This window comes from Euphorbia lathyris, chromosome 1 (genome assembly GCF_963576675.1).
Source record: "Euphorbia lathyris chromosome 1, ddEupLath1.1, whole genome shotgun sequence".
NCBI lineage: Eukaryota > Viridiplantae > Streptophyta > Magnoliopsida > Malpighiales > Euphorbiaceae > Euphorbia > Euphorbia lathyris.
This window is the reverse complement of record NC_088910.1, coordinates 8,672,122-8,685,668: the sequence shown is the minus strand read 5'-3', so window position 1 is coordinate 8,685,668 and position 13,547 is coordinate 8,672,122. Positions and strand designations below refer to the sequence as shown.

General features: G+C 34.0%; 1 protein-coding gene across 1 annotated transcript; it reads left to right on the top strand.

The window, feature by feature from the left end:
* The first annotated feature begins 367 nt into the window (after positions 1–367).
* On the top strand, positions 368–11,693 carry LOC136221205 (thiosulfate/3-mercaptopyruvate sulfurtransferase 2). The gene is made up of 12 exons (XM_066008877.1): positions 368–695; positions 2,394–2,582; positions 3,325–3,384; positions 3,609–3,671; positions 5,296–5,420; positions 5,717–5,879; positions 6,950–7,009; positions 8,232–8,290; positions 8,530–8,611; positions 9,394–9,457; positions 9,778–9,845; positions 11,278–11,693. The coding sequence occupies exons 1-12, from the start codon at positions 591–593 to the stop codon at positions 11,389–11,391; spliced, it is 1,152 nt and encodes a 383-aa protein (XP_065864949.1). The 5' UTR covers positions 368–590; the 3' UTR covers positions 11,392–11,693.
* The last annotated feature ends 1,854 nt before the right edge of the window (positions 11,694–13,547 follow it).

Genomic DNA, 13,547 nt, shown 5'->3' with positions numbered 1-13,547 from the left:
CAAATAGATAGTCAAATAGCTAGTATGGTTGGAGCAAAATATAAATTTGGCTAGCTAAATTTGGCAAGGCTAATATTTTATATTATTTTAGAGAGTCAAATAGCTAGTTAGTGTTAAAGATGCTCTAAATATTTGAATTATTAAACACTTTAATTCTTTATAAAAATTATTAAAATATAAAGATTAAATAGTGTTTTAAATAAATATATAAGGATTAATAAATTATTTATTATTCTTTTTAATGATAATGTTAGGTTAAAAATAATTATTAGATGTCAATATTAGTTAAAAGTCAGTATAAATTTTAGAGATTTTTTTACCATGGTCCCGTACTTCCCAAAAGAGTAAAAACACCCATACCCTTATTCGTACTAAAAAAGAAGGAACCAGGTAAAAGTTGCAGTCCGTACTAGTTTCTCTCTCACTCAGCTCTGAACTCTTCTCATCCTCTTCGATAATTTGAAGTGCGATTCATCAACACAAATCGAGCTCTAATCAATTGTTTCCATGGCTTCTTTCGCTCGGAGAATCTGAAAGTCGTACACAAAGGAAAAGCTTAACATCCGATTTTTTCTATGGTCTTAAATTAAATGGCAACAGTCGCTTTCGCTCGTACTCTCTTGAGTCACCGATCTATATACTCTACTTCCTCCTCTATTTCTCAGAAGTCGCAAAGCTTGCTTCCTTTTCTCAACGTGAGTGCCTGCCTCTCTACTCCTTAATTGTTTTTTTTATTATATGTTCCGTTTTGCTCTGTTCATGTACTTGTTTTGGATATTTGTTTTCGTTTTGTGGTTATGGATTGTGGTTTGAGGGTTTTCGTACTTTTTTATAAGTATTGTTGGATGAAATTGCAGAATCAATAATATTTAAGTAGAGCTTGAATTAGGTGTTCTTGAGTTTATTTGTAGAACAATTTGATTGGTTTTGGTCCCTGTGGATTTTCAGTATTTATTGCTTAACTATGGCTCGTGATCTTGTGTGGACTATGCTGATTGATATAAGCTTTGAGGCTGTTGTGCGGATTTAACAAAGATAATAAACAAACAATCGAAACTGTTCACCAAGGTTGCTTTGGCTAGTCCACGGCCAGAAGTAGAATAGTATTTATTAGGAGGCGGAAAATCAGATTGTGTTGGTTATAATACTTAATCTAACCTAATCCGACTTGGAACCCACGATGTCCCCACAATGTCGAATCCAAATAGAAAACTGAAACACAATACTAATCCGAATCCAGCGAGATCCCGTTGCTTCGTGTGGTAGTGTGTTATACTGATTCAAGGCATTACGAAAGAGGCTCTTTAAAAGCAGTAATTGTGAATTTGGTCATTCACCATTAGATTTAAGCTTATTAAAATCGCTTGGTGGAGATTAAAAGCATTGTAAGGCTTAGATTCACACATCCTAGATCCAATGGTGATTGACCAAATTCACTTGGTCAGTCACTTGACCAGGTGAAAACCACCGCTTTAAAAGAATGGACTATGGATTATTCCCCTTTTTTTTCTTTATATACATATTTACCCCCAATTATCATAGAGAGTGAGCATAGTAATAGAAAACAAGTAATGTTGTTTGCATAATTTTTATAAACCCGTTGCTTCGTGTCGCAGTGTGTTATACTGATTCAAGGCATTACGACTGAGGCTCTTTAAAAGAATGGACTATGGATTATTCCCTTTTTTTTTCTTTATATATATATTTCCCCCAAATTATCATAGAGAGTGAGCATAGTAATAGAAAACAAGTAATGTTGTTTGCATAATTTCTATAAATACACATTTGACATTTTTGCTGCATTACAGTTTATGACATGCTAAATCGAATTAAAGAAAAGGTAAAGAACAAAAATAAACCTTGGTTTACGAATTTGCAAGGATGTCTCTTGTGTTTTAAAAGTTTGTAAACACGGGTTTGAAGTTTCCTCCTTACTAAAACCATCCAAATTTGCCTACATGAAAAACATTCGAAACAAAAATTATAGTGGTCTTTACATCCCATTATACCCCTCCTAACATCAAAGACATTTTATTACAAAAAATAGTAATAAAATGACTCAAATTCCTTAGTTTACTAATGGTTTTTAGTGAAAAAGTCTATATTTACAAATGAAGGAAACCTCAGATCCACGTTTTCGAACTCTTAAACCACAGGGTGTGTTCAAATATGTGAAACCATAAACTTTATTTTTGTACTTATCCCCAAAGGCCCACAGATATCTGTGCTAAGCAGAAATTCAATTCCTTAGCAGTATATTTTTTCTGTATGACAGTTTGTAGCATAGTAAGTCAATAGCTTCTCGATAGTATGATCAGTCTTTTAGACAATTCTTGTTATTTTAAGTATTGTTACTTTATCTTAATACAATTTTTTTTCGGCTTCTTTTTCAGAAGCGATCATTTCGTGTTCTAGCTGCTCCTGCATATACATCATACAAGAAAACTGGTTTGATTTCTCGAGTAATGGCTTCCTCAATGGTTGGAACAACAGCTAATTTTTCTACGCAATCTTTATCTACCAATGAGCCTGTTGTGTCAGTTGATTGGCTCCATTCAAATCTCAGAGATCCTGATATGAAGGTACCTCCAATTACTTGTGTTCCATTCTCACTTCTTGGTGTTGATGATCCAGTGTTTCAGTAGTTATGTTGTGCTATAACTCAGTATTATAGAGCAGCATTATTCTTATGTTAGGAGCCGTGAAAATGATTTTTACAATGGCAATTTTTTTTCTTTCTGAAAACCTTGCAAATACATAAATGTCTGTATTTTTCTTATGTTGTGCTATAATTCAGTAATAAACATAATGCTAGCTCGCCAGTCTCAATCCGAAAATATTTTTCTATCATTCTTAACTAAAAGAACATTAATGTAATCTTGTACCTATTAAGCACCTGAACTTTGCTAGTTTGCACATGTTTCGGTTGAGCTAGTGTGTTAGTTAATACTAGTTAGAATTTAGCCAGCTTAATGAACATGCATAAATCCTTTTTACATGCTCCATATGTGAAAAAGAAGTAAAACTTTTCAGCTGATTTGAATTTTTGTTCTTGAAATTTTGATGATTGTTTAAACTTTTGTATTAATTAGTGTGACATATCAATGGGAACTGGCTAAAGATAGGCTCAATTCCATTTATGAAGAGAAACTTAACGTGCAATTGCATTCCTGATAAAAATTGTTATTTATGTTAAAATAAAAAACAGAATGAAAGTTTGTATTCGTTTAGTAACCTTGTAAACAATGCATTATAATTTATAGTTGCTCCTCTTCATATACCGTACAAATTTCTCATTGTCTGTCTGAATCGTATTATATTTAGGTGTTGGATTCGTCATGGTACATGCCAGATGAACAGAGAAATCCAATTCAAGAATATCAGGTGTTGCAACATTTTCTTTTTTGATTGGTTTGAGATAATCTCTACCAGCCTTGAGTAATTAATTACTGTTGTTCTTATTTTTAATTTTTTTTAAATAGCATCTTCTTTGAATGGCATATGTGTCTTAGGTTCTTTAAATCATAAGAGCTTCATATTTGACTTTAAGTTCGCCATGAATTTCGATGTTGATTTCAAGTGCACTAAATGATGCCTCTACTTAACAGGTTGCTCATATTCCTGGTGCCCTTTTCTTTGATGTAGATGGGATAGCAGATCGAACTACAAATGTAAGATTTCTTATCTTTATCATTACGTACACTCATCATTCTCAATTGGAGGTGCTTATATATGCATAAGTTCATACGATGTTTCCTAGTTATAGATATTTGTCATTTTCTCTTTTTTTTTTTCCCCTGGTTTATAAATGCAATATAATATAATTTTACATGGAAAAATCAACTGATTTATGGATTTTTTTTGGAGTATAGAGGCAGAGGTAGCCCTCATTTTGGTTTGTGCATTAATTTCATTTTCTACAGTGTATTTTGTTATTTGGAAGTTGAAAAACCACTATATTATTGTTTAGATTCTAGATGTTGTTTGTCTAGTTATTCATAGATAGTAGGCTATGTTGATTAGGTCCAGCAAATATGAAATTGGGGCATGTCAACTTATAATTTGTAGGCCAGAGTTTCTATATATAAAATATAAAATGCTTAATACATCAGAGGTGCCATTTACTTGTCCAAATTATCTGATTGACACCCTGAACTTTGGAGATGTCTCCTTAGCTCCCTGAACTTGCTTAGAATGACCTATTGACCCCCTAAACTCGGGCTTAAACCATTATTTGGCCCTCACCTATCCAAAATTTTGTCATTAAAATTTTACCCAATTTGGATGAAGACTTGACATAACCGTTATTCCCTTGACTATGTTTTGATACCCGAACTTGACACGTGGCATGTGTTAAAACTTAAAAGTTTTTTTTGCCTCAGAGATTTTTTTATGTGGAAATAACTAATCAGATTAAAAAAACGTAAAAAACAAATCCCTTAACTAAGATCTATCAAGTCCAGGTGTTAAAATATCCCCACGTGTTAGGGGATGACGGTTCTATCCAGTCCCCATCCAAATTGGGTGAAATTTCACCAATTGGGTTAGGTGAGGGGTCAAATGTGACCAAATAATAGGTCAGAAGCCAAAAGAATTTTTTTTGGATAGGCCAGGGGCCAAATAGTGCTTTAAGTCCCTAAACTTGCTTAAAGGGACCTATTGGCCCTTGAAGTTGTTATAGTGATCTATTATACCCCAAGCTTGTTTGAAGTGATAGATGTTTTAACTTATCCAAATGTATATTCTTCTCTCACATGGACTTAGGGAGCTAGTGAGACATTTTAATCAAGTCCAGAGGTTAATGAGACATCTCCAAAGTTCAGGGGGTTAATCGGATAATCTGTACAAGTATCAGGTCCGCTGCTGTATTAAGCAATTATAAAACTTGGGGGTAAGGTACATCCATGGCTCCTGAACTATAGTTACTAACATTGTGGCCTCCGTAAACTTCATTTCGTGACATAACAATGCTTGAACTTTACATAATTTAATATTAAAGTCCAAATCAAAGAAAATCTATTAAAAAAATTAACGAAATGATGGCCTGAATCTAATATTTTTCCTTGTGATAAGGATTTTTATGTCACAAAATGAAGCTTAAGAGCTATGATGTTGTGTTGGTAGCGCTATAATTCAGGAGCTATAGATGTATTTTATCCTAAATCTTGGTGCTTTCCTTGCTTCTGAGCATTCAAAAGAACATGGTTCAAACAAATTGCTTACACTAATGATTGCAACATTACTGATTCTTGGGATTTTAATTTTTCTGATTATGTAAGAATGACTCTGTATCAGTTGCCACACATGTTACCCTCTGAGGAAGCTTTTGCAGCAGCTGTTTCTGCTCTTGGCATTGAGAATAAAGATGGGGTAGTTGTCTATGACGGGAAGGGTATTTTTAGTGCAGCTCGTGTTTGGTGGTGAGTTGTTTTTTCAGATAAGGTACCAAGATAGCCTCAAGGTTTTTGGGTAAGTGTCAGTTTAGCCCTAACTTATAAAATAACACCATATTAGCTTCAACCTTTGTGAAATTGTACCGATTTAGCCCCAAGTTCCATTATCCAGGGCTATAATTGCACCATTTCACAAAAGTTGAGGCTAAAATGATGCCATTTGTACGTTGGGGCTAAATTGGCACTTCCCCAAAAACGTTGATGTTTATAGTATTCAACTATACCTAATAATACTTGTCTTTTTTATTTAATTAAATGATAAGGATGTTCCGAGTCTTTGGGCATGATAGAATTTGGGTGTTGGATGGAGGCCTTCCGAGATGGCGTGCATCTGGTTATGATGTTGAATCTAGTGCTTCTGGTGATGCTATCTTGAAAGCTAGTGCTGCCACCGAAGCCATAGAGAAAGTATATCAGGGGCAGACAGTAAGTTCTTAATATGATTTTTATTTTTTAAATTAAGGTAAGCTATCAAAACAGCCTTAAGGTTTTTAGGAAAGTGTCAATTTAGCCTCAACATACAAAATAGCACCATTTTAGCCCCAACTTTTGTGAAATGGTGCAATTATAGCCCTGGGTAACGGAACTCGGGTTAATTTGGTACCATTTCACAGGCGTTGAATTCTGTTACCCAGGGCTATAATTGCACCATTTCACAAATGTTGAGGTTAAAAATGATGTTATTTTGTAGGTTGGGTTAAATTGACACTTCCCCAAAAACCTTCAAACTTTTTTGGTACCTTATTCCTGAGCATTTGATTGAATCCGGAATTTGCTCTTAACTTCTTTTGGGTAAGAAGTTGAATTTTTGAACTAATCTTACAAATGCTAGATATGCATTGACCTGTAGTGAAGCAAAAAGTTCTATCACTCAATAGAATTAACTTCAAAGTGTAGATCGGGTAAATTACACCCATGTCCTCTCAACTTTGACCTTTCTTTCTCTTTATGTCCCTCTGAATTTAAGAACCGGAGATAAAACTCTCTAAACTTTTACTAACATAAAAGTCCCTTATGAAAGTAAACGACCTCAAAATGACCATTGACAACCTCAAAATAAAAAAGTCCAAGAGTTAAAGTTGCTTAGAACTACATTTTCCATAAAACCACGTTATTGATTTTCCAAATCACCATCTATAGAGTTTTCTCTCTCTAAATAAACATTTTCTCTCTCTTAACCAAACAATGGCTAAATGACTTCAAAACCAAAAAGTTCAAGAATTAAAGTTGCTTAGAAAAATATTGTTTCCATAAGCACTATAATAGAGGGTTACTTGCAATTGGAGTGTCAAAGGTTAAAGGACTTTTATGTTAATAAAGGGCAAAAATGTCCGGTTTTGAAGTTTAGGGGCTATAAAGAAAGTAACCTCAAAATTGAGGTGCCATGGGTGTAATTTTCTCTGATAGTTTAACTTCCACGGTCTTAGTAGCATGCCTTCTGTTTTGGAGAAAGATATTTGTGTCTATTAGTATTTATATATTGAATATCACTGCAGGTTGGACCAGTAACATTTCAGACAAAATTTCAGCCACATCTTTTTTGGACTCTTGAGCAGGTTTAGTCCATCAACTGCTATTTTAATAGTATGTCTTGTAATTTCAATCCAAATCAAACAGTGCTTATATCTAGGTTTGATATTCATGGATAAATTACAAAAATACCCCTATCATTGTCAGCCACCAGCAAATTTAACTCTAATGTCATAAATGGTACAATTGAAGGGCCTAGCCTAAGGTTGGTAAGTTGGGCCAATTTTAGACATCATTAACGGAGCTCTCTCTTCCGTCATGAATCATGTTATCTCCATTGCAGATGTGGTCATGGTATCGCTCATAAGTAACTGATCAAAAGACACATGTATACACATGAAAAAAAAATCTCAGTATTGCACGTGGTAGACAAAAAAGTTTTAAAATCCAAATATTTTGTCGAGCATAAAGGCATTCCATCTCCAAATCTATTTTGAAATTGCAAAAAACGAAAATATTTTCTTTCTGAATCAATTAATGTGCAACTGATGCAGAACTTGAGAACAAAATATCTTGGCTTAATACATCAGTTGCTCCTAAACTTGTCCAAATGGCCCCTGAACTTATATAGTCTCATTAGCCCCTTAAATTTGCTTAAATTGTCATGATTAAGTCCCTAAATCTATAAAAACGCCCTATGGGTCTTAAAAATGGAAAGTTAATTTGTTTTAAAGATTTACAGTTGCAAATTAGACCGTTATATTTTAAGTTTTGAATTTTTTTACATATTTAGACAAATTGAAATGTATATCACCCTAAACAGGTTTAGGGGCTAATGGATCATTGTAAGCAAGTTCAGGGGCCAATAGGTCAGTTTAAACAAATTTAGGTGGCCAACAGATTATTTTAAGCAAGTTGAGGGGGCTAACGAGACACTTTTTAAGTTTAGGGGCCAATAAAGCTTTTGAGACAAGTTCAGGGGGCATTTGATGTATTGGGCCAAATATCTTTGTTTTTAACTATGTCTGAAATTGACCCAACGCGTCAATGTTAGGTCTTCAATCTTACCTTTTATGAGTTCAGGGGTAAAATTACTTTTGGCCGGTAAGGGTATTTTTTGTACCTTATCTCCCTTCATATTTATATGATTTAAAGAAAACAGGTAAAATCATGTCTATCCCTAATCCTACATGGAATATAAGGCCAAGCATTTCCGTATATAAACATAATTACATATTATCTATTTATATATGCTTAAATAACTCATTTCTCATTATTGTACGCAAATTTTGTTGGGACTTTTTCAAGGTCAAGAAAAACATTGAGGAGAAGACTCACCAATTCATTGATGCTCGTTCAAAGGCCAGGTAGTCCTTAAAAATGACATGCTTAGTTTTTACTTCGATATCTGCTTCCCATAGTAATCAAGTCACGAAATAAAGTTTAGGACCCGTAATGTTAATACCCCTATAGATCAGGGGCTATGTATATATTTACCCCAAGTGAAAAGGGGCATTTGCAAGTAAACTATTGAAGCTACCGTGTAGAAGCTAATCACATGGGATTGTAAATCAATGAATATAATACAGTTGTGTTTTTTTTGCAGGTTCGATGGAGCTGCACCAGAACCTAGAAAGGGAATAAGAAGTGGTCATGTACCTAGCAGCAAGTGCATTCCTTTTCCCCAAGTAAATGAACTACTTCTCTTCTACCCTGAGACGTTTCTTAATTAAGAAGCTAAATGACTTCTTATATATGTGAGTGAGACAATCTCCTCCTTAGAGGTAGGGCTGTAAATGAGCCAAGCGGCTCGACGTTCGGCTTGATAAAAGCTCGACCGTGTTCTGGCTGGATTTATAAATGAGCCTAACTTGAGCACAGTAAAACTCGGTTCGAAAGCTGACGAGCAGGCTCTGTTATAGGTTCATGAACAAGCTTGTAAGCAAGCTTGGTTCAATTTTTTTTTTTTTTAATAATAATATATTTTATAAAGGGAGAAATGTTAAACTACGTAGTTTTGTGTGAAACTTTAGTTTTGTAGGTTTCAAAACTATGTAGTTTTGTATTAAAGAAATTTCGCATGAACATAACTAATGAGTTGTTCATGAACAAAGTTCATGAATAGAATTAATGAGCTACTCGCCAGCAAAGCTCGTGAACAAATAAACGAGCTGCTTGCGAGTAGCTCACGAACAGGTGTTGAGCTCGAGCATGAGCAGGCCAAACCTCGGCTCGACTCTATTATAGCCTTACTTAGAGGTACCTTTTAAGGTAAGTTAGACTTTTGTTTACATGGTATCAAAGCCGTATATTCAAATGTTGGATCACCCATGAATATTCAAATGTTAGAGTACCTTCTAGTGAGTTAAACCTTTGATTACACACGTGCAGAATGATATTGATATTGAGCATGAATTGGTTTATTTTCCTTTTTCTTCTCTTCATCTGTATGATTGTTGTTCCTTTGCAGATGTTAGATGCCTCCCAAGCACTTTTACCACCAGATCAGCTTAAGAAAAGATTTGATCAAGAAGGTAAAGACCTCTCCCATCTTCCTTCCCTTTGCGTTACATCAAAACCGATTCACGCTCTGAATTTTAAGGATGTCTCATTAGCCTCTGTGAACTTGCTTAAAGTAACATAATTAACCCCGCAGTGCTACGTGGCAAAGTAATAGGTGATTTGGACAAGTTGAAACACGAATTACTTTAAGCAAGTTCAGGAGATCTATAGATCACCTTAAACTAATTCAGGTGTCAATAGGTCACTTTAAGTACACTTTAACCAAGTTCAAGAAGGCGTTCTTGAAACTTTTTCTGATAAGCTAGTGGCCTGACAATGTGTTTTTCGACAGACATCTCGTTGGATAGCCCCGTCGTTACTTCTTGTGGGACTGGCGTGACTGCTTGCATACTTGCTTTGGTATTTATCCTCTTCATACTTTTACCATTGTAAGACTTAATATATAATTACACACCTGAACTTGTCACTTTTTTTTTGCTGTTTGACATCCTGAATTTATACTTAGACTTATCACATACCTAAACTTGTCACTTTTGGACCTTTCGCAATCTTATTTGCTGACATGGCATGAAATATGTTTAAGAGGAAGTTTGACTTGGCGGTGCCATGTCAACTTTGAAGTCTGTCAAATCAGCAAATAAGGGTGATGAAGGTTCAAATCAGTTTAGGTGTGTGATAGGTCGTGTAAGTTCAGGGTGTCAACCGGTAAATGGTGACAATTTTAGTGTAATTATGTATTAAGCCTTGATTCTTTTTTTTACCATTTTGTGGATGAGCTTTCCAGAAATTTAATGGGTTTTTTTTGTTTAAAAAAAATGCATCCCTCTACCGGTAATTTCTAGGAAAAACGCATATTTGAGCCCCCTTATCAATTCATTTTTTAAGAGATTAAGCTCCTAATCTTTTAAATGGATATATTAAATCATGATCAATTATTTTTTAACAGATTAAGCCACTCTCGAATGATCCAGTTATGTGATTCAAATTTACTGAAACTGCCAACATGTCATTGTTTTAACTCGTCCCGTGACACATATTGCCACATTAGATAATTGTTTCCTAACAACATGCCATGTCAATCCCTAAAATAATCTTACCACATCAATACTCAAACTAACTTTACTTTAACCTCTAAATAAAACAATCAAACCCATTAGTTTAACCCTTTTGCTTTAAGGCAATAGTGACATTATGCCTGTTTCATGCACGTTAAATGGAGTTTGAATCACACATAACTAGGAGATGCAAAATGTGTACATGTCCGGATATATAAAAGAATGAAATACGCTGAAAGGCAATGACATCCACTCAACTTTGCATATTGTTTCGATAAGATCACTAAACTTCAATTTGTGTCATAAAAATAACGAAACTTTGACTTTTGTTCCAATAGTCATTGTTATGAATTTCTTGCCAATTTCATGCCGGAAAATTGAAGTAGTATTACTTTGCTTAAATCACGCCATGTCAGCTCTATTAATATCGTGTCAGCAACATAAATATTATTCCAATAGGGGTCTATAAACAACAAGAAATTAAAGTCTCGAGTGTTTCTATTGCTGACATGATATCGAGTCTATAGCTAAACATGTTTCACTAGTTTTTCGACATAAAATTGATCGAAAATTCATATTATCGTTCTATTGTGTTCATCCATATAAGGGGAGGAGTGTCATTATCATGTTATGTAATCGATATATTCCACATGATGATTGTATATGATATAAATGACACAAAAATGATAATCGTGTTATGTGAGTTGTTTCTATAAATTGTGTTATCATGTCTTTTGACACCGATGAGATAAAATCCTGATTATTGTGTGTTTTAGGGGCTTCACCGACTGGGGAAGCAAGATGTTGCTGTGTATGATGGATCTTGGACGGAATGGGGAGCTCATCCCGACACTCCTGTTCATACTGCTTCACCATCAGCCTCCTCCTGAAAGCTCAGAAACTGATAGCAGTTGAATAACAAGAAATTTTTGAATTTGCACTCAATGTCAACAAAATCTTTGATTTGGGATCCATCCCCCTTTTGTCACACAAAACATTAACATTGGTATCATTTTCATTTATACATAGTTTGATAAAGGTGTCTTGGTGGAAACTGCTATGTAAAATGAAAAAATAAGAAAGTTTTTTCTTGGATGCTGAAACTAATCTCTCACTTTTAATTAAAACACATCTCTTTGTTAAAAATAATTAAATAAATCGCATTGATTCGTAAGTTTATTTATTGGCAGTTAATATGATTACTCGGTTTACTGTTGGTTAGACATTTTTTTAGATGATTCATTTTCCAATTAAGACTTTTTATGTTAATTTGAGATATAGCTTAAACGAGTAGGGAGTTTTTCCACTCAAGCCAACTTTAATTGGTCATTGTTATAATATCTATATAAATATCAATCTTTATAATATCTATATAAATATCAAGTGTTGCCAGTTAAACATATTTACAACTGTTGTATCAAATACAATTGAATTAATTTGAGGGTTTACATCTGTTGTATCAATAATACAATTGAATTAGTTCGATGGAAAATTATAAAAATAAATTTTGTGGTTCAGGCCATTTTTAAATATAAATTATGTGGTTTGAAAGTTGATAAATAAGTACATGTGGTTGATTCCGTTAGCAAACGTAGTCCAAATAGGTTTTTAAAAAAAAGTCAAATGGTAGTCAAAATCAAAAGATAAAGAGTTATTGTGATCCTTATCTTTCTTTATTTAAAATTAATTTATTATCTAATTATTACCAATAAATTATAACCAACTGCGTCCGTAGTTTTTTTAGAAGTAAAATTGTCTCTGACTAACTACTTTCAAAACACACTGTGTTTATATATATTAGAAAAGGATAGGGTCGATTTTTTTTTTCAATAGAAGTTCAAATTTTCTTTTATTATACAAAATAATTCAATTTTACCCTACTGTTATTGCAGAAGTTCAATTTTCTGATGATTGTACAAAAGTATCTCAATTTTGCCGATTCTAGCTCAATTTTGCACTTCCTCAAGAAATTAATTGCTAATTTTTGATGAATATTTATTAAAGCAGGGCCAGTCTTGCGCATAAGTTAGGAGTGGGACTATTTAGCACCTAAGGTCAAAATGACTCACTTTTTTACTATATATATACACATAAATATATAATAATTTTTTTTATTATAAATATAGTTATAATATTTAGTCTAAAAGGATAAAATAATACTCCTTTTATTTTTCAATTAAAAAAAAAATACTTCTTCTATTTCATGTTACAAGTCTTTCTAGAGAGTTGTATAGAAATTAAGAATATTAGAAAAAAGACTTTGCTGTTCTTTTACAGATCAGCTACCAATGAGGGCTAAATTTTAACGGAGTGGGGAATCGAACCTCAAACCTGTCAAGCAGAGGTTCAACGCCTTACCACTCGGACCAACCCTCATTGGCGTTGTTCTTTTATTTATTGATTTCACTGTTTATTTATTTTATAATAAGTTCATTAATTCCAATTAATTTTCATAAACTCACGTTTTATAACAGAAAAAAGTGACTTAATATGTATTAGTCATGTAAATGACATGCAACATAAAACAAAAAAAATCTCTAAAAAGATATGTAATATGAAACGGATGGAGTATGATATTTTAAACCTAAAACGAGTCTAAATTTCTATTTGAAACTTTTAAGTATAATTTTTTTTTATTAAATACTTTTTTTTATCTCTTATCTTACGTAAGCCCATAAAATGTGAAGAACATGCATATTAAAAAAAGGGTGTTGTTAAACCCAGCCCCATTTTCCCACCCCTAGCCCCGTGAAAGAACGAAAATGCCCTTTCATGGGTTTTGGGAGGGGAAAAGCTATTTTTTTTGCGGATTCGACACGCGGACGTGTGGCCATCACGCCTCACCTCGCGGACGGATGTGATAGCCCCACGCCTCACTGCGTGGTCGGCCGTGACAGCCACATGCCCCACCTTACGGTCGGGCGTGTGGCTGTCACGGCCGACCACACGGTGAGGCGTGGGGCTATCACGTCCGGCCGCGAGGTGAGGCGTGATGGCCACACGTCCCCGTGTCGAATCCGCAAAAAAAATAGCTTTTTTATCCCGT